The 27,267-nt window shown below is 47.9% G+C and overlaps 1 protein-coding gene across 2 annotated transcripts; it reads left to right on the top strand.

Moving 5' to 3' along the window:
- On the top strand, positions 1–26,479 carry SLCO4A1 (solute carrier organic anion transporter family member 4A1). Of its 2 annotated transcripts, none has more exons than XM_039563603.1 (12): positions 1–66; positions 12,146–13,124; positions 14,359–14,449; positions 15,374–15,495; positions 15,793–15,904; positions 20,294–20,448; positions 21,132–21,327; positions 21,880–22,045; positions 22,640–22,812; positions 23,180–23,244; positions 23,788–23,936; positions 24,723–26,479. In XM_039563603.1, exons 2-12 carry the CDS (start codon positions 12,299–12,301, stop codon positions 24,870–24,872), a joined length of 2,205 nt encoding a protein of 734 aa, XP_039419537.1. In that variant the 5' UTR covers positions 1–66; positions 12,146–12,298; the 3' UTR covers positions 24,873–26,479. The 2 variants fall into 2 exon arrangements, with proteins under 2 accessions (XP_039419537.1, XP_039419536.1); XM_039563602.1 differs by having other exon boundaries at positions 21,880–22,306.
- Positions 26,480–27,267: the final 788 nt, after the last annotated feature.

Here is a 27,267-nt window from a genome sequence, read left to right as displayed (position 1 = left end):
CCCCGGCCCCCGCCGCAGCTCGGCAGCGCGGGGCTGGCGGAGCGCGGGCAGCGGCGGCGGCTGCAGGTACCGGGCACGGGGCATCGCACGGGGCACTGCAGCGGGCACCGCGCCGGGCAGGCGGTGCGGGGAGGGATGCGAGCCCCGGGGATGCCCGGGAGAGCCTCTCCAGGACGTGCCCGGGCGGTGCCCGCGCGGCCGCGGGGGAGCTCCGAGGATGCGGGGATGGGCGCGGGGGATGAGGAGCTCACGGGGGGCTCGGCTGGGGCTCAGCCCCGCTGCGGGGGCTTTTTTCTGCGCTCGGTGGGCTGGTGGCCACAGCGCGGGGTCCGTACCGGGAACAGCCCGGTGGATGTCAAGGGGGCAAAGTCACCGAAATGGCCCAACTCATTGAGGTTTTCCGCTCTGCGATAGCCTCCGAGGATGCTGCAAGGCTGGGTTGCTGCCTGCAACTGTGTTCGGGCTGAATCACTGCGGTTTGGGGTTTTCTTTGTAGCGTGACTGTGTCTTCTTATGGAAAATTTAAAAGATGCTGAGAAAAGACGGGAAGTAAGGGAAGGTACTAAAATGGCATGGCAGGATCCTTACAACAAGAAACAAATGTTACGTTAACGATAAAATAATCGCAGTTTCACAGGAGCAGAACTGAAGTTAGTAGTGGGCAGGATGCTGGGTGAAACTGGAGCACTTTAGTTGCTTGCCTTATATTACTTTTATAACCCATTTGTTCAGATGATACAAATCAAAAGCTGCTATAATAAAACCATGTTTTTCAGCTCTGAGAGCCTAAAAGGCACAAGTGGACCTTAATTATATGAGTTTGTTGCATTAACGTTTTATTGCCATATATATTTCTGGGTTCCTACTTTCTTTAGTGCCACTTGGTTGTAAAAACATACATTAAAATAGCATTTGAGGCAGAAATGAACACAAAGGAGATCTTTAGAAAAAGTGTACCAGAGTGCTTGTAAACGTGAGAAAGGATGAAACTGCGGGGGGAGCAGGTTACTCAAATAATGAAAAGGGGGAAAAAAAATGTGCCTATTTATATGCAAAGAGGTCTGGCTTGCAAACTGCCGAAAGTGGTTGGAAACTGAAGCAGCAGCTCTGTGCACTGGGCGGGCTGGGGGGGACAGATCACAGCCACCTGCCCCGCCAGGACTGCACCAGAGGCGTGCGGTGAGTGATGAGCGTGGTCAGGTGTGACAAGTGCCACCTGAAGCCCTGGGAAGTGGCCACTCCACCGATACTGCCTTAAGTTGTCCTGCCCGTGGGGCAAACCTGCTAAGTGACAGTGGCAGAAACATGAAGTGTGACCCTGGGATGAGAGATGAGACCGGGAAGCAGCGAGTCCTGCGAGGGTAGGATATTCTTGGCCAGTGAAACCAGGAGCTACCTGAGCAAGTACTCGCTCCAAGTCTTTACAGAGATTAGGGATTTTCAGGCAAGGGGGAAGATGGGATCAGCCACTAACAAAAGAAATACCCACCGGCTTAGGGAGATCAGCATCCAGCTGCTCGGTGCCTCATGATTTCCGACTGCAAACTCCTCCAGGCAGTTTTAATCTTCTTTTCGTGCGTGTCTTTTCAGCACGGAGCGTGCTTTGGGAGGATCCTGCCCTCCCATTTGGGGCTTTACACCCTGCGGTAGCAGGGAATCATGGCTATGCTTTATGCTGCTCATTTTGCTCAGTCCACCCCAAAAAGCATCACTGAGCACTTGTTTTGCTTTCCTTTATTTTAATTGAGTGCACCAAGCCCAGAACTCTGCCTTTGCTTGAATGAAGGTGCTCATATGCAGGACTGCCATACACTCTGCTTTACCATTTGGATTTTTTGTCTTCCTCACGTGGTTCCTTGAGCTGCTGCCTGTAAGTTGATTATTCAGAGCTTGGGATGTTTGTATCTTGCAGAATCTCAGTGAATGGTGGAAAAGTTTTGCAAGACTCTGCACGCACGGAACAGAGCTGGCAGCTTGTTGCTGGTGGGTTAGTGAGATGATTTTCAGGGGAAGTGTTTCCCCTTTGGGCTTTGTGCTTAATGAATTGAGGTCACTGTGTTAAGGCAACGTGTGAGAGTTATCAACCATGCACAGGCTGTTATGGGTGTGAGCAGATCTGAAATGCATTGTGCAGGATTTCTCTGGCCGCCCTGAGGTGTCCTGTGCTTCCCCAGCACAGTTAAAAACTGCATTGTCTTGGTCTGTGAGGGGCTTATCCTTGTGCAGAGAAGCAGAATTTGGGAGCTGTGGCAGCCCAGGGCATGCCACAGGCAGGATTGGGGGCTTTGTCCGCAGGGTCGGTGGCAGCGTTGGCTCTCCCTGCACCTGTCCCTCAGCAGGTTCCCGGCTATCCCTGCCCTCTCTAGCTGCAGGATCTCCTCTCCTGCAGCCACTCTCCTTTCCCTTTTCAAAACTGATTTATTGCTAGACTTCCCCGCCACAGAATTAGTTTTGTTCCATCTTGGCCTTGAGTGACCTCCTGGCGTGCGAGCGCGGATGCTGAACGGCAGGACTTGAGAACAAAGAGTTTCTGCACGCACAGTCCGGGGAAAATGCTCAGAAAATGCTCTGAGAGAGGTCAAAGACTTCATCTGGTTTATGAATCCCAAACAGAAGCATCCATTCTACTTCAGTAGATGGGATAAGTGAGTGTAGAAAAGTACTCGGAGAGGGCCACTAACTTCAGTGCATTTTATGTCAGAGCTCTCGCTAGTACAGTGGAGAGCATGTGATGAGGCAGTGAAGTGTTTAATATTAGCAGAGTAGTGTTGTTCTAACCTTAAATATCTCTTCAGTCAGAAGTACCCCTAAACCTGGGGTTCTACAATGCTGTTGCTGTTAAAAAATAGTGTCATTCCACCTCTAGATTGTAAATGAGCTTGAGCACTGAGAAATACTCTGTTTATTCTGGTTCACCTCGTTCAGCAAAGTGCTGAGCCTTTCCAGCAGCTCTTGAAATTCCTGGAGCAGTGAAGTCCCCTTTCTTCTCTTGTGCTGTTTCATTGGTGTCTGTAGAGTTACACTGAAACTGAATCGAATTGCTATTGTTAATGGCATATTGCTATATGGCATTGATAATCTTCAGTCACTGGAACTCCCAGAGCTTGGCTTGGTTGCTTCAAGAAAAAAAATGAAATGCTGGCAAGCTTTGTTTGACTGTGGCTGATGGTCTGAAGGAGTTAGGGAGCTGTTGAGAAAGCAAGATCAAATACTTTTTTTCCTGAAAAATACTTTGATTTTGTAATGTTTTGGCTGAAAAAAAATCCAAGAAAAACTACTTTTTGTCATTTCTATAGCTTCATATTTGTCAATTCAAGTGCTTGGGATATCCTCTGTGATAGAAGTTTATTTTTCTAGATAGCATTAAGAGATAAAAAAAAATGTTTAGATTCTAGAGTTTAATAAAAAGTCCCCAAAATATCTGAAGGACTTGAGCTCTTTTAGACTTTTTTTTCTCACACAGCCTCTCCTTGAAAAACTGCATCAATCTTTTTAGCTTGCCATACTCCAAACAAATCAGATTTGAAAATTTAATTCAATATTCTTTTGCTTTAAAAGCTCCGCAGGAAACAGAATCTCAGCTAGTCAGAGCAGGGCAGATGCCGTGGAGTTTTATGTTAGCATAAGGATTCCCAAAAAAAAAGGATTTCCTTGCAGTGCTTTCAAGCTACTTTATGGTCTCCTTGGATTGCTGGAGTGAATTCAGTTGCTGAGGATTTAGATCTTTGAGCCAGATGTGGGTCTTGGTTATAGCAGAATCAGCCTTTTCTGGAGTCCCCGTATAACCCTGGCTAACCTGGGATCCTTTTAATGTTGCATATTCTCCTCTTATTTGGCAGAAAACCTTGAAAAGAGCTTCTTCATTCAGAGAAACTGAAGTAAAAGGAGTGAAAAGTAGGTAACCAGGCTGTGATACACTGATTACCTGTCTCCAGTTTTCTTGGTTTTATATAATTTAAATTTTGAAATGCTGCCTTTTTTCAAGAGGCAGTAAAAAGACTTCCTTGCCTACCACCACAAGCCAGCCAATTTTTGTTCCCTCGAACTCCGTGTTGCTTTCTTTGAGCGATCGAGCCCTGCTTGGATGCCTTGTGTGAACAAACATCACCCTGGGTAAGGAGCAGTGGCAGGATGAAGACCATAATTTCTTAAGGAACACGGGTCAAACTCAGTCCTCAGTGACCTCCTTCGAGCCGATGACCAAGGACAAGGTTATTCTGCTGTGTCCGTTTCTCGTGGTGTGGGGACTGTGGGATGTGAGCAGGTGCTTACCAAGGGAAGTAGAGAAGTTCCTGAGCCAGAAATGGAAACCACACTATGCTGCTGAGTGGAAGTGGGAATCCCTTGAAGGCAGTTTCCAGATTTTCAAGTAAATCCATCCTCCAGCAGCTGCTGTTGGGGGCTGTGATTCCTGATGCGTGAGAAACGGGAGGCGCAAGGCAGAGCGCGTCTCCCCATGGCGCATGGACAGCAAACCCCTCCAAATCCCAGCAGATGTTTTGGGTTGACAGCGGGAACATTATATGCCTGTTTGTTCCTTTATCTCAGGAAGAAACACCATTTGGCACCAATTTGCTCCCTGGCAGCTGGAATGAATTGCTGACCTGGCTGAGCACTGTCAGATGGAGGAGGTGCCAGCCTGCAAGAGGGGTGGCCTGCAGAGCCTGTGGTGCTTGCAGGGACTGTGCACTCACCTCTGAACACCTCTTGCTCTGTCCCTTAGTGTGGGTATTGATGTGTGTGTGCGTGTGGAATTGCTGTTTCGTACTGAACTGGGGTTCTCAGAGGGGCCTCTTAATGCTGAAGGATGTGGCTTAGCGTTTTTCCACCTCTCAAAGGAGTCAGTGGAGTCTCACCTCTGCTGATCAGGGGGGATTTGTATTTATTTATTTAGAGGCAGGCAGCCATGGGAGAAGCCAGCAGCCACGAACAGCACAGCCAGGATGCACCTGCCCATTTGCAACCCCTTGTGCTTTGTGGCCATGCTTGAGATTTTCAGTGCTTTCTACGTGAGATGTTGCTGCACCCTCTGTTGGAACTCACAGCACAAGGAGTTGCCATTGGAATGAGTCTGAGGTTTCTAAGGAAAGCAGCATGCCAGGTTGGCTTGTTCCCACCCGTCCTTGCTGGCAGTGGTCAGCAGCCCTGCACGCTGCCACTGTGCTGATCTCATGCTCTGCCCCAATTCCCCTTTGGGCCTCGGTTCCTGCCCTTCATCTCTTAGCTGCTCTAATTTTTGGTTGTGGTAGTGGTTTGGCGTTTCGAGTCAGAGAATGAAGAGAAGTCATCCCTTTGAAAGTGTTCATCATTTCCTCTCGATTACACAAATGGGGATCTGCCCTCCTCTGAGAAATCCCCCAAATTGCCATAGCCTGTCAGGATCTAGGGTATTGCATGAGCAAATGCAAATTATCTGCAAGCTGACATTCTGTTTATCTAAAAGGATGAAATAAAATGAAGTGTGATGCCTATTTAGCTCATCTTTGGGGGATGAATGGGGAGTACTTGGTATCAGGAAACTTAGAGGCAGCAGATGCCACATCAGACATCCTACAGCCATGTGAGCCTGTGCCAGTGCTGGACCAAATTCCCTGTGCCACATCAGATTTGTGCTGAATGGGTTAATTTTGCACCATCTGGCTTTGTGCTAGATCAAATATTGTTTCTGTTGTGGTAGCCAACATGAGGCCAGAATAAGCTCGGGGTAATATGCTCAGCTAATCCAACAGAAATATGATTATGTACCTGTTCCTTCTCCAGATCATATCTGCAATAATGGGTGATTTAGCAACACAGAATAGTTCTTGTGGAGACAGGGGAGAAGGCTGAGGGTGGAGCACTTCTGCTGAGAATACAAGCTCTGAGAGCTGGGGTTGTTCAGCCTGGAGAAAATACGGCTCCAGGGAGACTTCAGAGCCCCTTCCACTGCCTAAAGGAAGCTGGAGAAGGACTTTTTACAAGGGCATAGAGTGATAGGACAAGCAGGAGTGACTTCAAACTGAAAGAAAGCAGTTTTAGGTTAGATATTAGGAAGAGTTCTTCCCTGTGAGGGTGGGGAGGCCCTGGCACAGGGTGCCCAGAGAAGCTGTGGCTGCCCCTGGATCCCTGGAAGTGTCCAAGGCCAGGTTGGATGGGGCTTGGAGCCACCTGGGATAGTGGAAGGTGTCCCTGCTCATGGACAGGAACTGGATGGTCTCTGAGGTCCCTTCCAACCCAAACCGTTCTGTGATTCCGTGACTTGAGGGCTGTAGGTAACCTGAATGTGATTATCTCCTTGCAGTGGGCAACAGAGACACAACAGGAACATCTAACTCAGATTAGGTACTTAGCTTTAAACAAGTCATTATGAGACAAAAAATTGCAGTCCTAGTGCAGAATGGCTTCCTAGGGAGTCACTCGAGACACAGAAATGGAGGTGATTTAATTTTGCATTTTGCAAGCTGCAGTGACCTCCAAGGTGCTAATCTGAGGTTAACCAAAGCAGAACAGCTGGAGTTCTACTGCATTTTGAAGTATTGCACATTTCAAGCAGTGAGTTCATTCAAGTGCTGTCTGGGAGTCTCTGCTGTTCCCCTGCTTGGCAGGAATCTCGAGACTAATACCTAAGAGGATTAGGGAGCATCGCTGGGTGTTAAACAAGATCCAGGCTAAGCGGTGTGCACCGGTGAGCTCGTGCTCCCAGGGCTGTTTGGGAAAGCTGTTACTTGCTGATCTGGAAAAAAAAAGTGGATTTGTGGGGAAATACCCTTTCCTCAGCTGAATCCTTCCTGTGTGTCTCTCATGCTCCCACCTGGCTCCGTGTTTCCACCTGCTCATCTCGTGTTGTCCTGTGCTCCCTGCCAGAGGTGAGTGTTGCAGGGGATGCTGATGATCAGAAAGTATCTTTTTCTGTGATGTTTTTAGCTCTTCTAATGTGCTCACTGAGCTCTGTGTTGTCTGGTTGGACATGAATGGGTGGGCATCCAGCCCCCCAACACAGGGCTGGAGAACTTGTCATAGAAAGCTCAAGCTAAAGTCTGTCCTTGGCTGGTAGAGCAAAATGACCTTGTGGTATGTGGTTTTCCCCAGAAAGTGCCCTCAGTACAGAGAAGAGGGGTTGGAAGGCAATTGTGTCTCAGGAGAAAGTGGAGCTGTAGGTAGTTTCATGGTAACATTCCATCTGGTTTTCCCTTTTGTTTTTACTTCCAAACTGATCAAACCATGAGGATAAAAAAGTGTAAGTCCCTGTAAACCATGGTAGATGTCAACATTATTCAAATACATCTATTCTGAGCGCAGCATCCTTGTGTTGTGTAACACAGGATGTTGCATTTTTTGCATTTTTAGTGCTTCTATCTTTAGAAGCACCAGAGAATCACGTGTCTCACATTCTTTATTTGGGTTTTGCTCATTTTGTTTAATTTCTTGCATCATAAAGGATTTGCCTGTCTGCATCTTCTGCTTGGAAACAAAGAAGGGACAGCTGTAGGAACTAAGTGGTAATCCTTGGGAAGAGCTGACCAGCAGCTCATGCAGGAAGAGTGTGCTGAGTACAGAACATTCTCTAATGGGTTGTAAGAATCCAAATGATGGAAAGTAACACCATGCAGGGCTAGATGTTGGGAAAATGCTGGTGGTGTATCTGGAAACGCCCAGCTCCATGGGCAGTGACAGTGATGGAGAGCACAGTGCTGTGCCAGCGTGGAAACCTCCCAGCACTGGCCAAATGCACAGGTAGGAAAAAGACATTAAAACAAGAGTGACATTAGGGAGGGGGAGTTAGGAATTATAGCATAAAAGACCTTTTTGTCTGGTTAATCTTTGCTATAGCAAAAAGCAGTGTCTGGGTTAAATCTGCTCCGTACGTTGGCACTGCAAGTTTTTAAAGATGGTCTGAGGCAGCTGCAGCCAATTGTATTTACACAGATAAGCTGGAACAAGTAAATAGACTCAGAAAATCTGGCTAGATTTATCTTCAAAGCATTTTCAAGCAGCTAATTGAAAATTATCCAAGCCACCTTCCTGATTTCTTGCATATTATCACAATAATTTCCCGGCAAATGGAAAGCACTTGGAAAACATACAAAGGGTTTGTGAGTGCTAAGCTCTACTATTTGGAATTTATTTAATTATAAATATGTCTTTGTTCGTGTGATAATTCAAAGCCAGTTTCTGCTGCTCTCTTCCATGCTTCAGACTCAGTAGGGCTAATTATGTAAAAGCAGGTCTCTGACATGAGGGGTGGGTCAGGATATTCCTACTGTCCCCCATTCTTAGGAACTTCCTCCCTCATCCTCTGTCCCTGCAGCACTGATGGTGAGCACAGCATTGGGTACACAGTCAGCTGGCTGCTCTCTGGGTGTGTTTCTCATTCCTGAAACTTTTCCATGTGTTCAGGACCACGCTGTTCCCACAGGAATTGCTTACCGAAGGCTCCAGTCTGGTCCTGGTGCCAATCCCACAACAGCAGCATCCTCTGTATTGCTGATCCAAAGGGATGCTCTTTAAAAGTGGGCTAAAAAATGGGAGGTTCACACTTGGTGTGACCTGGGTGAAGTTCCTCAGCTGCCAGGAAAACAGTTCAGTGTTACACAGGAACAACTCACTCATCCCATGCTTGCTTTTATCTTATCTCCCTTGGACTGAACCAGTGCCCTAAGGACAAGCCCTGTTCACAGGACTGGGATGTGGATTTATCTCACTTCTGGGAGGCTTCCCCACTCCTAAAGCAGCCAGTGCTTGGTCCATATGGTGTTTATCAGCCATGATAGAAGTAATGCTGCTAATCCTCTGAAGCCAAATTCTCCAAGGAAAACTCAGTGTGTGTTACCAAGAGAAGTTAAATGCACAAACCCAGATGCATTTGTCCCTTTCTGCAGTAACATGAGCTTGGTACTTGGATGTGGACTTTCCCAGATTCTAAGTACATGTTCAGTAAGGCCAGGCTCACTCACACATCGAGGAAAATAAAAATAGAGGAGACCCAGAGGAAAATAAAGGAGATCCATCACAGCCACTGAGCATTGCCTGGAGCTGCTCCTCCCGTGTTTGCAATACGATTCCTGATCATTTTTAATCCCCTATCTCTGTTCCTTAGGCAATATCTCCATGTGTGCAATAGAATTAAAAAAAAAATGCCAAGTCTACTCATAAACGGTGCTCAGCTATGGAAAGCAGAAATTATGTATAGATGTTATTTGCAACAATGACACCATATAAAAGTCAAAAACTGTAATGTGAAGGGGAAGATTAACTATTATTGGGCATGTTTCAGCAAATGGGATTATTTTGCATGTCAGTTATGAGTTAATTTGCAGCATTAATCTCATCACAGTCCTTGGCAGAAACACAAAATGTTTTTAATTGGTCCTGTGACTTTTTAAATGATCACCTGATGAAAAGCTTGTAAGTTTTACTATTGATTTAATGCTAAATGTTATGGGGGGTGGGAGTCTTTACAGATTTCATCAGGAAATACAAATCATATGCTTTCACTGCCTTGCTACTTCTGCTGTGTTGACTCGATAATGTTGGCACTCTGGAACCAGCTGTACAGTGGGAAAAAAATGTAGAAATCTTGCAGCAAAATGAGGAAATCTATGGCAGAGAGATAATAGCATTGGGACTGGTTCAGTGTAAGCAAGAAATCACCAGCTGAGTCATTAAAAACAGAGATGAATGGGAGGCAATAAATGGATGGCTCGGTAGAATATGAATGATTAGGAATTGCGTGAAGTTGCTTGGGTTTTTTCCCCTGAAGATTATATTTTGTCCTCTAAAGCGGCATATGGCTCCTGTGAAAGCTGATGCCCACAGTGAACGTGTCACAGGCAGTTTATAAATACTTTAAGGGATGCCAAGCAGCTTGGTGGACAGCACAGAGCAGGAGTGGGCTCCCTGCCCACGGCACCTGGGCACGGGTCATTAGCCCAGGTCCACTGGGACGTGTACAGGAGGTGGGTGTTAGGGCTGAGAAGGCTTCTGGGTGGTGGAAACATCTGCTGCCTGGAGGAGAGTCTGGCTGCTTTCTTGGAAATGTTTCACCCTGTTTGCTGGTAACTCACACTGAGAGGGGCTGAAGTTGAGGGGGGGATGATGTGGGCACCTGGGTCTGGTGGCCCAGACTGCTGCCACCAAGGAAATGAAACCTGTGATGAAGAGCTGTAATCTCTTTCCTGACTCATGAAATACCAAAGTATCAATATAAATTCATGAAGTATCGAAGGAGAGATCCCCTTTCTGATAAGGAGTGTTTCCTCCAGGGTGAACTGGGCCAGTTTGGGAGCTCCCGGCTCCTGGTTGCATCAGGTAATAACAGAAATGTGCTTTTTCTGTCTGCTGAAATCAGTGAGAGCAAAATCAATCCCCAGCCAAGAAGCCTTCTTTACAAGTGCAATCAAGTGTAACATCAGACACGAGTCTGATACAAGTTTGATAGGAGGAGGGTGCAGCTGCAGTCCTGGCTGCTGTGCAGGAGGCGTTTGATTTACATGAGCATGAACCATTCCACCCCTTAGAGCCTGATTCAGCACCTAATAATCACTCCTGACTTTAACAGAGTGCTAAAGCAGGCTTATTTATTGCTCCCAATATTGCATCCAAAGATGAGAAACAGATTTAGAGCTGCAAGAGTCATAAGAACACTGGAGAGGCAAAAAAAAGTGGAAAAAATAGAGCCCTGAACCAAGGCATCATTTTTTTTGTGCCAACACATTACAACAGTCTGTCTCTGCAGCAAAATTTCAACCCCTGCAGTCAGTTTTTGAATTTGCACTTTACACATCAAAGTTATCTGCTCTGTACTCAGCCAGCTAAGGTGGGAGTTACCTGGGGGAGTCCAGCGTGGAGCTGCAAAGCAGTGCCCTTCTGCCCGCCAGGCCCACTTGCCCTGCACTGTTACCAAATCCCTGCTGGAATCTGTACCTTGAAATAGGAAATAGTCCATGCACTCTGCTCCCTAGACAGGGTAATTAAGATAAAATTATTCGCAAATGAAAGTTGAACCTCATTTTTTTAACCTACTTTAAGGACCAGACGTGTTGTAGCACTACTGACATGAAAGTTTAAGATTTGGTGGCACACGTGTGCTGTCCTCTGCTCTTCTGGGGCATCACCTTCTGCCACGTCCTCCTGCCCCAGTTCCTGCAAGACATGCTGGTACAGAGAAGCACATCTACCTAGCAAATGTCAGTCATTTTTTTCCAGCAACACACAGATAAGTATTAAATTCCTCACCAAAGATGCAATATTCCCAGGTTACAGCCATCTGAATATCGTTCATTTTATCAGGGAAAAAACCACCCTTTTTCCCTCTTCCATGCTGATGAGGCTGGCATCTCAGGGGGAACATTTTTATGGGATCCTCTTGAACAGATATTGGCAAAATTATTGAGAAATGCAGGATGCTTTGAAGATGCTCTCTAATAAAACAGTTTTTGCCTAGCATTTGTTGCATATTTAAGACCAGCATTCAAGGGAGAACCTTATTATTTTCATCATTTATAGTTCAGCCAAGGCATTTAAGGAAAAGTACTCTTGGTTGCTGGCACGGTCAGGTGCTGCAATGCACAGGAACAGGGTGAAAGAAGGCAGTCTGCATCAGTAATCAGGTTAGAGTCAGCTGCCTCTGCCCTCCAGCCTGCTCTGTAATGGCATGTAGTCTAATTAGTTATAGAAAGGATTTTACTGAATAGCTGTAAACAGATCTGAGGGCTTGGAATAAAATCAATCTGACTGTGGAAACTTTTCAGGATAATTATAAACTGTTACTGGCAGAGTGTGAAAGAGAGACCAAAGGACTTCTGCAGTGGGAAACTTGTAGCTGTGTGGGCTGTTCTCTGCAGGGGGAAGGAGAGGGATGGGGGTTGTGGGGGTCTAACCAGCTCTTCATTAGAGGAGGGATGAGGGGCTTCAGTTGGTGGGGAAGCTGCCTTAGAGGTGCTTTTCTTTTAATGCTCTTGAATGTTTCATTCTTTTCTGTAATGTTAGTGATGCCCTGACACCTGAGGTACCAACACATCCCATGGTGGAGGGCACATGACCAGGTGAACTGCACAGTGAAATGCTTATACTTCTTGGAAAAAAGGAAAAGAAAGAAAAAAGGAACAGTATTTGAGGGGTTTGAGCATGGTTTTATATAAAGGCATGTAAAATTCTCTTTGCACAGATCAGAATGGTCTTGGCTCAGACCTTCACTGTCTCCCTACTGAAGTAAGCACTGAAAATTGCATCTCCTGGAGGGGCTGGTCCTCGCTGCCCCACAAAGCCACCCTGGCCATCAGCCCACCTCAGTCTGCCACTGGACTCTGCATTCCCGTTCATGGCAATGCCCCAGAACTCCACCAGAGAAAATGGCTTTTGTTTCACTCAGCCCCTCGACTTCTCCTGCCCATCCTCTCGTCCCGGTGAGGCCGGCCAGACCTTGGGTGCGGTGAGTGGGAGGGATGGCTGCAGCACCCCCCTGAGCAATGGCATCGCATCCTCGGGCGCTCCCAGCCCCTCCGACTCCTGTGCCGAGCCCCTCTGCACCCCCACCCCGGCAGAGGAGGAGACGCCGCTCGAAGAAGGGATTAAATACGTGTCTGCTGATGGGGAGGAATTGGCCTGCGGCTGGGGGGGCTTCACCCCCGGCTGCTTGCAGCTCTGCAACACATCCAAAGGGGTCTTGTTCTTCCTCTGCGTGGCCTCCTTCCTGCAGGGCATGACCGTGAACGGCTTCATCAACACCGTCATCACCTCCATCGAGCGCCGCTTCGACCTGCGCAGTTACCAGAGCGGGCTGATCGCCAGCTCCTACGACATCGCGGCCTGCGTCTGCCTGACCTTCGTCAGCTACTTTGGGGGAAATGGCCACAAGCCCCGCTGGCTGGGCTGGGGGGTGCTGGTCATGGGCTTGGGCTCCCTGCTCTTCGCCCTGCCCCACTTCACCACGGGACAGTACGAGGCGCGCTCGGCAGCCGAGGTGGGCATCTGCGGGGGCAACCAGAGCCTGCCCTGCTCCCAGGCTGCCTCCAGCCTCTCTGGCTACAGGTTTGTCTTCATGCTGGGGCAGTTCCTGCACGGGATGGGAGCCACGCCGCTCTACACGCTCGGCGTCACCTACTTAGATGAAAACGTCAAGACCAACTATTCCCCTGTGTACATTGGTGAGTGGGGCTGAAGGAGAGCTCCAACCCATGGGCAGGGTGATGGCAGGGACAGATGATGGTCCCTCTGCCTTGTCCAGCCCACACTGGGAGCACCTCTCCCAACACTGCTCAGCCTTTTGGTCTTGTTGAGGGACGAGGGGGAAATCAGAGGGAAGTGGCCGCTGTTGGGGAGGTTTTAAGTATTTACCAGGAGGAAAACTGTGAGCTCGGTTGGGTGTTTTTCCTCCTGCAGCTCATGCCTTGAAGATGGGGAGTGCCTCCTGCTCCTGGCATGGGGCCAGCCCGTGTGGCATTAGCATCTCTGGCAGACAGCCATGAGGCCATACCCCATCCGTGCAAGGAGACATAGAATCACAGCATGATTTGGGTGCAAAAGGACCTTTAAAGGTCATCTAGTCCAATGAGAAGGGACACCTTCAACTCGATCAGGTAGCTCAGAGCCCTGTCCAGTCTGACCTTGAATGTTTCAAGGGATGGAACATCCACCACCTGTTCGGGCAGCCTGTGCCAGTGTTTTATCACCATCATTTATATTTAATCTAAATCTTTATATCATCACCCCTGTAGGCCTCAGCACAGCAGGGATGGTCTCTGGGCTGCTCAGCTACTGCTGGTGCAAAGCACAGCCAAGAGAAGATGCTCACCTCACTCCTCTGGATCACTGGTCACTCAGCAGCTGCCAAACACTTACAGTCCTATTGGTGAAAGTGACAAAAGGGTGATCTTTTAGCAATTTCAAGATGTTTCAGTCTGCGCACGCTGTATCAGAAGGCTGTGAAGTGTGGGAAGGAGGTCACAAGGAGATCATCAGCAAGTTGATGATCTTTCCGTGTGTTGTGGTTTGAACTGCAAACTGAAATAAGTGCCGGGGTGCTGTGTTTAGTGTAGACATTGCGTGATGTCTGTGGGGAGAGAATGCTGCTGCTCATTGCTGTGGCAGTCAGGATGTGGCAGTGGGATCAGCTGCATCCTTGCTGAATACGGTTTTCTACTGAACCGATTTTGCCTGCCCCATACTATAAAACTTCCCAGGCTGGATGCAAAAGCTTCCCTGGAACACAGGCGTGAGAGGAAAACTTGTTGGAACAATCTGGATTTGTGCCTTGGTGGTTTAGGGGACAGGATGTGAGGCAGCCAGAGGCTGAGCATCCTGCATCCAGGAGGGAATCGAGATGGGGATCCCTGGCTGACGTGCTGCTGGTTGTCTAACACGCCTTATTTTCCCTTTCAGCTGTTTTCTACACTGCTGCAATCCTTGGGCCTGCAGCGGGTTATCTGGTAGGAGGAATGTTTCTAAATATTTATACTGAAATTGGCAGAGAGTAAGTCGTTAAAAAAAAAATCTCGTTCCTTTCCCTTTCTGCTCTGTGTTTCCTTTGGGGTAGAAAAAATAATAACAATGATCTGGAGCAATGAGCTGGTGGCTGGGTGGAAATGTGCCTGGGGTGTTGGGTGGTGTGTCTGCAGGGCGGGGGAGGCTGGAAGGGTGGTTAGCATTAGTGCTGCTGCTGGAGGGAAATTGCTGACAAACCTGTCAGCTTAAATCCTTCCTCACGCTGCACTGCCTGTGTTAATGAGGCTACGAGCAGCAGGTGAATTTTTTGAATGAGTTCCCTGATGAGGCAGTGCTCCCAGCAGTGCTGCTCGACCTCCCAGTCATCCCACCAGGATGCTTAGTCCCTCCTTGCTTTGTAGCATTTGTCATTTATTCTTGATTCCTTACAGGCTCTTTGGTAGATCATAGAATCATAGAATGCTTTGGGTTGGAAGGGACCTTACTGATCATCTAGTTCCAACCCCTCTGCCAGAGGCAGGGACACCTTTTACTAGACCAGATGAATGGATTAAAAATGGGGAATGGGTTTCCAGGGGAAGAAATGGGTTATTTCCACCAGTTTTCTTGCAAAGGGTGTTTCTGGGCTGGAACAAGGATCTTGGCAACCCTCAAAGCACGACCGAAAAGGGGTGAAGTGAATGTGCAAGCCAGAGATTAAATGAGAATGAAATGGTGTGATTTCCTGGGCTTGTGAAGTGTTGTGCTCTCTGGTGAGGAAGGCAGTGCTGTGCTGTGGCAGGAGGGATGGTGGACGTGGCATGCCCATCAGATCACTCCGTTTCCTTCGCTGTCACCCCCGCCGTGTGTCCCCTGGCCCCTCCAGCCTCAGCCAGAGGCATGCGGAGCTGCCCCGCTCCGTCTCCAACCACCGCCTCTCTGCCTTGTGTCCCTTTGCCTTCGCTCCTTGCAGGATCGACATCGCCCCTGAGAACACGCTGTGGGTGGGGGCATGGTGGATCGGCTTCCTGGGGGCCGGAGCTGCCTCCCTGCTCATCTCCATCCCCATCCTGGGCTACCCCCAGCGCCTCCCAGGTACTGGCTCGGCAATTGGGGCTGGGGCTGCGCGGTGCTCCCGCTCGCCCTGGGGCTGGCATCCTCATGCGCGGGTGTAGCTGGGGACTCGGGGGCAAAGGAACAGCTTCCCGTGTAATTCCTAAATGGATTTCACCCCCTTGGCTTTCCATCTGCCGCTGTTACGGCTTCTCGCTTGCAGCTGTTGGCGGAGGGAGGATGTCACGTTGCGTTTTCCCCCTGCAAATCCACTGCTTCAGTAGCATCCACATCCCGTGTCTGACATGCTCCTCGATCCTGTTTGCCTCTCATTTTCAGGATCCCAGCGCTACATCGTTATGAGGGTGTCAGAGGCTCATCAGCTAAAGGATGGGAGCCACAAAAAAGCGTCGGATCCGGACTTTGGGAAAACAGTGAAAGATCTGCCTCGGTGAGAAAACCACCCCACGCAGAAGTTAGGGAGCCCTCTCCAGAGGGGAGAGAGTAATGAGCCCAAGCTGAGCTTCCTTTCAGCCCTGCCAGCTCAAAGGTTTTGCCCATCTTCAAGCAATGACACTTTCTTGCAGAGGATGTGTGAAAGTGCCTGGTCTTACAAAGGTCTGGGAGCTCTTGGCAAAGAGGCTGAGCTAGAACTGGTGCTGGGGATCACATGTGGGAGCAGGGGACAAGTGGCTGGTCTCATCTGGGTTTTCAGAAGCTCATGTCCACCTGCAGTCCTGTGCCACACGCTGAGTTTCACCAGGAGTGGCTTGATGCCAAGCTTTAGGTGATGGGAGGTGCCCTGGCATTGCCAGCTCCCTCCCTGTGCCCAGCAGCATTATTTCTGCCTGTCTGCTTCTGCCTGGCCTCACCTGGCCCAGTTTCGTGCTTTCCAACGGCTCCTCCTCCCCAGCCCCTCGGGGCTTTTTTCCTTTCCTCTATTTTCACTTGTGTTAGATCCCTGTTTTGTCATTTTTAATGAGGAACAAGATGAAACAGGCCCTATGATTCTCCCAGCTCCGTTCCAAATCCAGGGAACAAGATCTACCACACTGTAACTTCCAGTTCCTTTTCTCTTTTATTCTTAGTTTCCTGGGTGTTTTCTTTTGCCTTCACATCTTCCAGCCACCTTTTGTGTGTTACTACCTTCTTATCTCTCCAGCAAGGCAGTGACACAGCAACTTGCTTAATCCTGAGCTGCTGCTTGGCTCTGTGATGGGAACAAAGCAGCGGCCAAAATAAAATGTGATCTTTTAACCACATATTTTTGTTATGGATTTTTGAAATATTTTACGATTTTTTTTGTTGTTGTGTTGAGTTGTATTTAAATGGAGGGCAGGGGGGAGAGGTGCTGCTTTATTTATTGCTTGGGGTTAGCTGGCATGGAGGCTCTGGATGTTGCAGAGGTACCTGGGTATTAATTCCTTTTGGAGCTTGCAGTCAATAAGGGGATCTTCCTTATTTTTTTTTATTATTTCTCCCAGGACCGTTTTTAGGGAGGAGATTTTATCCATGTGTGACGGCTGCTCCCTGCAAAGGCAGATGATTTTGCCAAACCCTAGGCTGCTGCCAACAATTATTTCTGAACTTTAGTTGTGGTCTCTGTTGTGCTGGCAGAGGAGGATGGAAGCAGGTGCTCAGAACAGGAATTTTCAGCACTGGTCGAGCTGTGTTGTGTCAACACAACGACTCACACCCATCTGAAATTCTTGGAGACTTCATAGGAAGTTTACCAGGGGTTAAGGCAGTTTTTTGAAGAATATTACATTGAACAGATTTCAGTGCTGTTATTAAATGGCATTCTTGACTGGGTGCCATTTTCCGAGGTCATGGCTTGTTCTCCACACGGAAATTGAATTCAAAACCTGCATTTAAATAACGATATGGCTGTGACTAAAACAAACACAAACGGGGCAGCAGAGAGGGATGAAATCCAGTGGCTGATGTTTCTCTTGCTTGTCTGGAGCAAAGCTCCCACTGCTTGTGCTGTCTGACAGCAGGAACAGAGACAATCCTCCTCCAGGAGCATCTTCTTTCCCACCTCGTTCCTGAATAACAAATAACTATCTTCTGTCAGATGATCCAGACCAGCCCAGACCTCAGTGTGGTTTTTGTTTAAAAGCAAGAACCCAACAGACTTTTGTGGTCCCTGGTTTTGATTAATAAAAGGGAAGTGCCTTCAGGGCTTTCTACTCTGGAAGCTTGCATTAAAGTGGAGATCCCATCTGTGCAGGCAGCTCTTGGGGACATGTGGTCCAGGCTGGAGGGTGAGGCCAAAGGACACTCACTGTTCCTTTTGTTTCAGTCAGGGATCGTGTGCACATTTTCTCACAGTACAGACAGTAACAGTCTCACAAAGATAAGCAGAAATACCGATGAAATAAAATACTTTTCCATGCCATCAGGTCCTTTCTAAGTGAGGTTAATGAATTGCCATATTCACAGGGCTGCCTGAGAGCAGGAGCTTACAGGAATGCAGCCCATACAGCTTAATCGTCTACCCTGGAGAGACTTCTGTCTTAACTCTTGGGTTGAAAAGGCCTGATAAAACAGCATTTTCCTTTCTCTGGTTCCATATGATTGCTCTCATGGGGTGACCCCTCCTGTCAGAGCAGAGGCACTCAAAGGAAGGGCATGCAGAGCTGGCATGTAGAGCTGTACCGGGAGAGGAAGCTTTATCCCAGGAAGCTTCAGAGGAAGCATTTGTGAGGATCAATCCCTGGCCTGGCAAGCCCTGATCTACAGCACGAGAAGCTGTGGTCAATATTTCACTGATCACTCTTGGATTAGGTGCAGAGTGGGACTTAGTTTCATTTTGTGGCTTTTCTGCAGCTTCCCTGCTTTGGGAAGGGAGGTTGGTTTATGTTCCTGTGGGATGCACATGCTGCCCCCCATTCCCTTGGTGGTGGTGACAGTGGGTGTCCCTTTGTGCTGGAAAAGCCCCCATTCCTGTGCTGTAAAATTGTATAAATGTCCATTTATTAATGATTCATTAGCTTGTGTCTGTACTCTGGTACAGTCTGGGGTGTCCTGGGCTTGCCAGTGGAGCAGGCTCTGATCATACAGTGGTCCCAGCCTACCCAGAGAACCATTATGTGATGAAAGAGTTCCTATATGTGCCCATATCAGTGAAGACTTGGAGGGTCAGCTTTTTTAGGCAGTGGGATTCTTCTCTGTGCAGTGCTGGGCCTCCTGAAATCCCTTTGGCTGCAAGAACTGAGCACTACCGAGGCTGTTCAAGAGTTAGGTTATTTCTGGTGTGTTTAAAGTCCTACTGATGTGATAAAAAGGTTTGTGTTGTCTTTGGCGAGGTTTTATGTGCCATAGCTCCTCACAATTACATCTTCTGTCTTCAGACAGATTAAGTGAAGTGAGTAAGTCCTTATTCTTAGTGCTGAAAGGAGTTCCTTTGCATTTTCCTACTTGCAAGTCCAGCCTGTAACCTTTGGGCAAAGGGCACAAAGTCACACTAGTGCCAGGGAGCAGCTCTTCTCTGTAAAAAGGTGAAGGCATTGTCTGTTTTCTGCCTCAACCACAAGATCTGCAAGCATTTTCTGACTAAAATATTAGGCGTTGTGCTTCCAAATTAAGCACAGTCAAAAAGATCTGGAAAATAAAATAGTACATTAAACTAATCCCCAGAGCTAGGCAGTGTAAAGGCCTCCTGTAATCAAAGTGTAGGAATGTGTGGTATTTCTGTCTTTAAGCTCCTTTGTTCTTTTGATGTAATGAAATTCTCCACTTCATGTGAGTAAAGTTGCATAAATCTGACTCTGACTCTGAGGACATCTCTCACTCACTTGTACCAAGGCAGCTTTGCTCTGATCTCACATTTCCACCAGAGCAGGAGGTGATGGCTGTGCTTTTCTGCTCAGTGAGCATCCCTTGGTGTCCCTGTTGCAGGATTTGTGCCCATCCCAGGAACGGGATAACCCATGGCACAAATCTGGGCTTGGCTTGGCGAAAGTCATGGGGCAGAATTTGAAGCTCGTTACAGATCAGTCCTCTTAGTCCAATATCCGAGATAGTGAGAGATAATTGAGACCATTCCCTGTGCCTGAGGGCCTTTCTGCATCTCAGGGATGGAATTGTTGCTGGATCTGCATACAAATGACACATGGCAATTTTTCAGGCATATTTGCAGCTCTCTCCTAAATCCCAGTGGGTCGAAATAAAATGGAGTTACTCAATTTATACATTAAGCTTCAAGTAAAGCCATGCTTAGATAGTGGCAGAAAGATTGCTTTCTGCTTCTCAGGTGTCTTGGAGGTGTTTCTTCCATATAGAAAGGCTTGCTTGGTATTTCCCCTGAGTTACAAAACATCCAGGGTTATCAGTGGTTGTTATTGTTCTGAGAGCGTGGGGGCACGAGTAACGTGTGTGTGTGTGTGTGTGTGTGTGTGTGTGTGAGGATGCAGCACAGCTTTGCTCTTTGTTGAGTCAGGAGTCCCGAGATATCTTCCAACAGGGACTAATAAAACCTTGAAATGATGGAGATTTGGTGAGGAGTAATGTCCTTTCAGTATTGCCCCATTTCAGAAGAGGAAATACTCAGCCTGACCCTAAATGTTGGAAAATTACTGCTGTAATCATCCGTGCAGAAGCCGTGGGTGCCCTTAGTGTGAATTACATCACCCCACACACATACACTCTTCCTGTCATTGACTGGAAAAGCTCTTTCCCAATTAGCTGCCTTTTGGTATTTTTCCTTTCAAAGAGTTGCAGGATGATGGGATGCTGCCTCGTCTTACATGTGATCCTTCTGACTTTGAAGACAGGGGGACAAATCAAAATGTGCCCGAAATCAGTAATTCAGTTCCAATATATTTATCTTTCCCAGATCAGTCCTGCTGCTTCTGAAGAACCCCACCTTCATCTTCCTCTGCTTAGCAGGAGCAACTGAAGCAACCCTGATTGCTGGGATGTCCACGTTTGGACCCAAATTCCTGGAGTCTCAGTTTAGTTTAAGTGCCTCTGAAGCTGCCACCTTTTTTGGTAAGGAAACCATGGTTTTACAATGTTTTCCAATTTTGCCAACAAATAGAAGAGCACTTTTAGCTCATTTAGAGTGGGGGCAAATGCTTTACAGTTTAATTATGGACTGGCTATCCTCTTCAGCTCTTAGATAGGATCGTTTCCTATCAGCACACCTACACCCAGTGCATTTCCAGAGCTGCATCTACTGACATCAGGAGGAGAAAATGTGTCACTTCTGTAGCCATCTGTTACCCTCTAGAGGAAGGCAAAATAATTGTAGTTCCTCTTAGTGCATCACCAGGAAACACTGGCAAAACATTTCCTGTGATGAGAGATGTTGGAGCTGAGGGAGGTACTTTGTCAGCATCTAGAAACTGGGAGGATCCTCATGTAAATGCCGTAATGCAGACCAAGGAATGTTGTCCAACAAGCATCAGCACTCATGATGTGCTCCTCAAAGAGGCAGTTTTAAGATCTCTGGGTAGGAAAAGCTGCCTCACCAGGCTCATGCCCCATTACCTGAGCTGTTACAGAGGACCACCTACTACAGCAGCATCTGCTGAACTCCCACCAAGAAGCTACACAGAAAACAAGGGGTCATCTATATGCAAAACACGCTGCAATTAATGTATTCAAACCTGGAAACTCCTTGCTGACATTTCTAAACTCACTTGTGGGGGTTTTTTTCCCTTCTTTTTCAGGTTATCTTGTCGTGCCAGCCGGAGGGGGAGGCACATTCCTGGGAGGATTCCTCGTGAATAAATTTAAACTGCGCTGTTCAGGAATCATCAAGTTGTGTTTGCTTTGCACAGTGTCAAGTCTGCTGGCCATATTCATTTTTTTTATCCACTGCCCTAACATGCCCATGGCAGGAGTAACCCAGATGTACAATGGAAGGTAACAACAACCACTCTGTCTGTCCCAAGGGGCTCTGGTCAGAATAAAAGGATAGCTCCAAACACACAATGCTGGTGGCAGTCATGTGTGGATGTGTTGGGGGTGAAAGTTGGTGTCTGGTCAGTCCTACAGGCAGATGTTGAGGTTGAGACACAGACAATAGATGTCCTAAGTTTTGCACTGAGATGAAGTTTATGGAAGAGACTCCTGAGGTACTAGGGGAGGGAAGATCAGCAGCACCAGAATGGGAGGTACTCCACTCTTCAGCTGCCTTTGCAGCAGCCCCCATCTCTATCCAGTGGGATAAACTGGACCAAAAGTGGGAATCTCTTCTCCAGATGGAAGTGTCACCCTAAGATCCGGTCACTTAAACTCCCTTGGTGGCTGTGGGAAGAGACAGCTCCAGGGCATGGTTAAAATTTGGTGGGATGAAAGCCTTTCCAAGCCTGGCTTCATGTTCCTTGGGGATCCATCACAACTCCCACTGTCCCTTCCTCTTCCCATTGCCTCCTGTAAAGTGCTGCTCACCCACTGCTCCTGTGTTTCCCTCAGTGCTTTGCCAGGTGGGCATCTCAACCTGACAGCAGCCTGCAATGCCCAGTGTGGCTGTTTGCAGGAGACCTACAGCCCTGTCTGTGGCACTGATGGCATCATGTACTACTCCCCCTGCCACGCTGGGTGCAAGACAGTGTCTGAGAACGTCAGGAATGGCAAGAAGGTAGGTCTGAAAGCACTGTGGATGAACAGGGTGGTGGCACATCTTCAGAGTGACTTGGCTGGCTCTGCGAAAGGTTTGCTGCAAATCAGCGTAAAATCATCCAGGGCAGGGTGGATGCTCTCAGGTACCACGTGGGATGAAGGCAGAAGGTACCCTGAGGTCACCCTGCTTTGCTTCTGTGGTATCCAATCATCTTTGCCTCATTCTGGGTCAAACTGTGCTGAAATCTGTGGAAAATCACCCAGGCACGCAGGGAGCTTGGTAAGCACCTGATTTCTGTCCTAGTGCTAATTTTGGGTCTTGAATGAACATGATGCACCTCCTCATCCTTCCAGCATGTTGGTCATGGAGGCAGGCACAGGCTTAGGAAGGGTAGAGATGATATTTAGCATTCAAGGGCTGCCTGGCAGAGTTAATTTCCCTTACTTAATGGACCTGTTTGGAAACAGAGGTGTGTTGAGAATGCAGCTTGATTTCCACTTCATTCTGGGATTCTAACCAGCTGCTTTCTGTCCCCCTAATTTCTTTATTTTTAAAGCTTTGACTGTCACCATGCTCTCCTCAGCAGAGCCCCCACCAGCCTTTGTTTCCCAGGTCTACCACGAGTGTGGCTGTGTTGACAAAGCCCTCCTGTCTGGCCGTAGCGAGGCAGAGCCAGGGAAATGCACCTCCTCCTGTGCAAAAAGGCCCTTGCTCCTGTGCTTCATGTTCGTGGTCATCCTCTTCACCTTCCTGAGCAGCATTCCTGCCCTGACTGCCACTCTGAGGTAAGCACAGGATGGCCTCCTCCTCTGCCAGTGCTGCAAGAAGCCTCAATATCCTCCTCTGATTTATCCTGCTGGATCAAGTGTGGGAAAGGTGTGATTGGAACCAGTGAGTTAGTGGTAGCCTAGAGACATCAGGACTAATTCCCATCCCAGTCTAGCTAGGAAAGCAAATTTCAGCATTGGAAGCTTTATCCTCTGACGTGGGATACAGACATTTACTGCAGTGGTGGGGGGACATTGCACTGGGGTGATCCTAAATCTTCAGAGGCGATGGAGGTCCCAGATGTGCTGGACTCAAGGATTTGGAGTTGTGAGGCAGGGAGGTGCAGCCCGGCAGCATTTTTAAACAAACCCCTTTTTCCCCCAGGTGTGTCTCCGACAGACAAAGGTCCTTTGCACTCGGGATCCAGTGGATTGTGGTACGAACACTAGGTACGGAGCAGAGGGAGTTTGCGCACCAGAATGGTCTGGTGGTTCTGGGAGGCATGTGCCAAGCTGTCACCCAAGAATAAAACACACTGTGTTGGAAAAGAAGGGAGTAGGTCACACACTGCTGAAAGGAGGATGCTTTCTTTTGTTTGCTGTCATCCAGGACAGCCTAATTCCCTTTGCATGTGATTTGCAAAGTGAATGGAGGGTTCTGTAACAGTCACAGAGGTTCAATGTCCTCCCAATGTGCCCTTATTTTAAGGAAAAGGAGCAGAGGTGTTGAAGCTCCTGTGAGTGTCTTTTGGCTCTTGTGCAACATGCAGGTTAGGACGGCCAAAAGACCTGCTGGATTCTCAGATCTTGAAATTCAGTGTATTTTTGATACCTGGTGGCTCTGGATTCTGCAGGACGAGTTCTCTTAATCGTGGTATCAGCAGAGCCTGGTGCTTTTCCGCAAGCACCTTGTGACTTGCAAGGCTGGTGCAAGTCAAAGTCTTGCAAGGCTTGGTGCTGCCCATACTGAAGGTCCCCTCTCTCTGCCCACAGGAGGCATCCCTGGCCCCATCGCCTTTGGATCCATGATTGATAAATCCTGCCTGCTCTGGCAGGACCAGTGTGGTGAGCAGGGTTCCTGCTACGTGTACCAGAACTCAGCCATGAGCCGATACACCCTCGTCGCTGGACTGGTCTACAAGGTGATGCTGCTGCTTAACTCCCTGATAAAGCAACCAGGTCTTTAGGATGTGATGTTTTGCTCTGGGAAGAAATTTTGCTAAATTGGGTTTTCCTGATCTGGCCCACCCCCAGACTAAATTAAATTTTCACACAATAAATTTCTCAGGGAAGGCAAAAGCCCTGTTTGCCTCTCATCAGGTAATGGTGCTCCAGACACCATCATTCTGTTAAATTCCCATTATTTGCTGGGCTTACAGCTTCTATTGCACCATATGAAATACCTCCTCCCAACAGCAGCCAAAATGATTTTTGCTAGAAATGGAGTTAAATATCTAAGTGCAGTGTGTTAGTGAGAGTGAGGGATGGCTTTGTGGGCAGGCTGTAAATAACCATTCCCCACTGCTAGAAAATAAGAGAGCTTAGAGCTGTGGGTTTTATTTATTAGCAGAAAAACATCATTTTAACTGCTCCCAAACAAGCACTTGCCTTAGATAGTAGTGTTTAGCAGCTGCTGTGATAAAGAGGTTTTCAAAAGCCTTCCAGCAAAAGGCTGAGGCAGTGTTAGCTCATGCAGCACTGTGCTCCGGGTGTCTGTGTGAGGCTGAACTTTTCCAAATTCCCATTGCTATGGGGCTGGCTAAATTCAGATTTTTGACCCCATCTGACTCTGTGTGCGGCTCTGCTGCCCAGGCTGGCCAACATCCCCTCCTCCCCAAAGCTTGGTCAGCAAAGCTCACTGGAGATGTGGGGTGGGCACCTGGTTTTGGGAGAGAGCAGAGAGTAACAGGGTGTCTCCATGGCTGCAGGTGCTCGGGACAACCTTCTTTATAGTAGCCTGTTTACTCTACAAACCCCCACCGCCAGAGTCAGCTCCAGGCAGCTCGGATGCATCCGAAAATGGCACCAGTGACCTCCAGGAGCACAAGCCTCCACTGCCAGCTGAAGAGGATATATAGGGCTGTCCACGTGCAAGTGACTTTCTCAGCCTCAGAAATACCACAAGAAGATGTTATGCAGTCTCCCAAGGGGTTTTTAAATCAACAGTAATATTTTAATTTTTTTTTTTTTAAGATAAATAATTTAATTAACCACTGGTGTTCTTTGCTATTTTCTTAACGGCAGAAGCACATTTAAAGTTGTGCGCTGGTGCCACGTGCAGTTATTTAATTTTATTTAAAGAAAGGGCTACTGTAGCTTTATTCTGTGTCTGTGACAAGCCAGTACCACGTTCTCCACTCGTGGAAGTAATCACTGGTAACTCCAATGGAGCATGTGGGGTTTCAACCACCAGAGGATCTGGGCCAACTGTATTGAATATCTCAATTGTAAAGCCAACTGTAGCAAAACTCCTGTTGGGACTTCCCAAGCCTGGGAGGAGCACTGCTGTCCTGCAGTCTGCATTGCAAAGGGGTCAGCTGGCCCTTGAACTGCTGCATGCAAAGCAGACAGCCCTGGCAGTGCCCTCCTCCTTCCTGTGGCACACAGAACCACTCTGTTCAGGAGCAGCTTCCCTCATTATGCAAGTTCCTCTTACTGGGAGAGGAGATTTGATTAGCAAATCCATCAGTACACTATGGGCAGCCATCCCCAGAGCTGCCGAGCACTGTACACTCACTGCCTCACTCATTGCAGGTTTTACACCATGGTGGCACTTCATTTTTTTATTTTTGTGGTTTAAAAGTGATGCCTTTTGTAATGTACTGTGCAAAACTTGAACTTCTTGCTGTTTGCTGGGCGTGGGAAGACGTGAGATACAGATCTATGCAATGCTTCTCTTGGGTTGTTCTGTAAAAACAGTGGGTTTGGGTAAATGGAAAGGTTGGAGTGAATTTAGTTTGTGTCTAGACCAGTAGCCTAAGGGATAGGACTGCCTTGTGGAAAGGGGATGCTGCCTTGTAACCGGCCTCCTTGCAAGTAGAGAGGGCAGCGTTCCTGAAATGACCTTTGAATGTGCTCTTGCAATATTGAGCAGGACCTTTCTGGGGGGCAGAAGTGGAATTTGGGCATGTGTGAGTCTGGCTTCCCTCTCAGTGCAGATCAGGCCGGGTTCGTGCTTGGTCTGACAGTGTTTGCACAGCCACATGATCCAGGTGCATCCCCAGGGGAGGCTGTGAGCAGCCCCTGGAGTTGTGCATTGTGTAACCGTGTTCACAGGGGACAGGACCTACGTCACTGAGCTGCAAAACTGGTGCTTCCTTTGTGCCAGCTCCGACTCAGAACTACTTTGTAGATGTTTTTCTATGTTTTGTGTATTTATGCTTTCACAAACGGACACAGAAGGGGCATTTGCTTCCTTCATTAGCAAAGGACTGACTGTCAGAGTGTTCCTGTTGCAGACAGGGATGGTGGTGTCGATCTTCAGGTCAATGGTGGAAAGCAGCTTCTTCCATTCACAGATCCCCTCCCACCAAAGCCACATGGTGACCTTCCTGCTTCCAAATCCCTTGTTTTCCAGCCCCTGTTGAGTGCTGGGACAGACTGTGCATCTCCTGCCCCATCCCTGAAGTGCTCAGTGCCAGGTTGGATGGGGTTTTGACCAACCTGGTCTACCTGAAGGTGTCTCTGCCCACAGCAGGGGGTTGAAACAAGATGATCTTTTAAGCCCTCCCAACCCAAACTTTTCCATTTTTCCATTTCTATCTCTAGTAACTGCTGGAAAGACTAAAAGTGATAAGGGCAAGATGGATGGTGGCTTTTGGCTGCTTATGGATGGGCAGCTGGTGCAGCTTTGATGGGGCACAGGAGATGTGCAGGAGAGCCCTGTTTTTCCAGGGAGGCAGGATTAGACCCACTGCTGCAACCCCAACACCACCCCAGCACCTTCATCTGGGTCTAGAGCCACCTGCAAACATGAGCCTGAATCCAGGCCTTGCCCTTCCCAGCTTAGACACTTTGGGTACAAGCAGGGATCTTAGATGGGGAAATGCATGAATGTATTTTGGGAGCATATTTTATGATTGATGTATTTATGGAAGGTAGAAGTTTTTCTTTATATATATATATATATATATGTATATATATGTGTGTATATATATATATATATATGGATATTGCAATGCAATTTTAGTGTTCATGAAACGAGCTTTATCTGAGTGTGTTGTTTCCAGAGCTAAACAAAAGCTCGTGGGATTCTGGGCATTTATGATGTTGCTGTGGGACTGGTAAGTCAAGGAGTTTAGTAAGCAGCAGCATGGCATTCCTGTTCCATAAGCAGGCTGTACAGGTGTACAGGTAACTTAAAATACTTGGAAGTATGTTTCCCAGTCTGATATGAAGTATTATATTGCTATAAAAGCATAGAAATATAACCACTATTTCACAGGTACTTGTGTGCGTGTTTTTCATCGGTTG

The sequence above is a fragment of the Corvus cornix genome, chromosome 20 (assembly GCF_000738735.6).
Source record: "Corvus cornix cornix isolate S_Up_H32 chromosome 20, ASM73873v5, whole genome shotgun sequence".
NCBI lineage: Eukaryota > Metazoa > Chordata > Aves > Passeriformes > Corvidae > Corvus > Corvus cornix.
This window is presented reverse-complemented; position numbering and strand designations above follow the sequence as displayed.

Bases quoted from the DNA above. Each gene is read 5' to 3' on its own strand.
- SLCO4A1 (XM_039563602.1), top strand. From the start codon at position 12,299: ATGGCAATGCCCCAGAACTCCACCAGAGAAAATGGCTTTTGTTTCACT. The intron at 20,449-21,131 runs GTAAGGAAACCA...CTTCTTTTTCAG, and splicing joins TGAAGCTGCCACCTTTTTTG to GTTATCTTGTCGTGCCAGCC. The intron at 22,813-23,179 runs GTAAGCACAGGA...TTTTTCCCCCAG, and splicing joins GCCCTGACTGCCACTCTGAG to GTGTGTCTCCGACAGACAAA.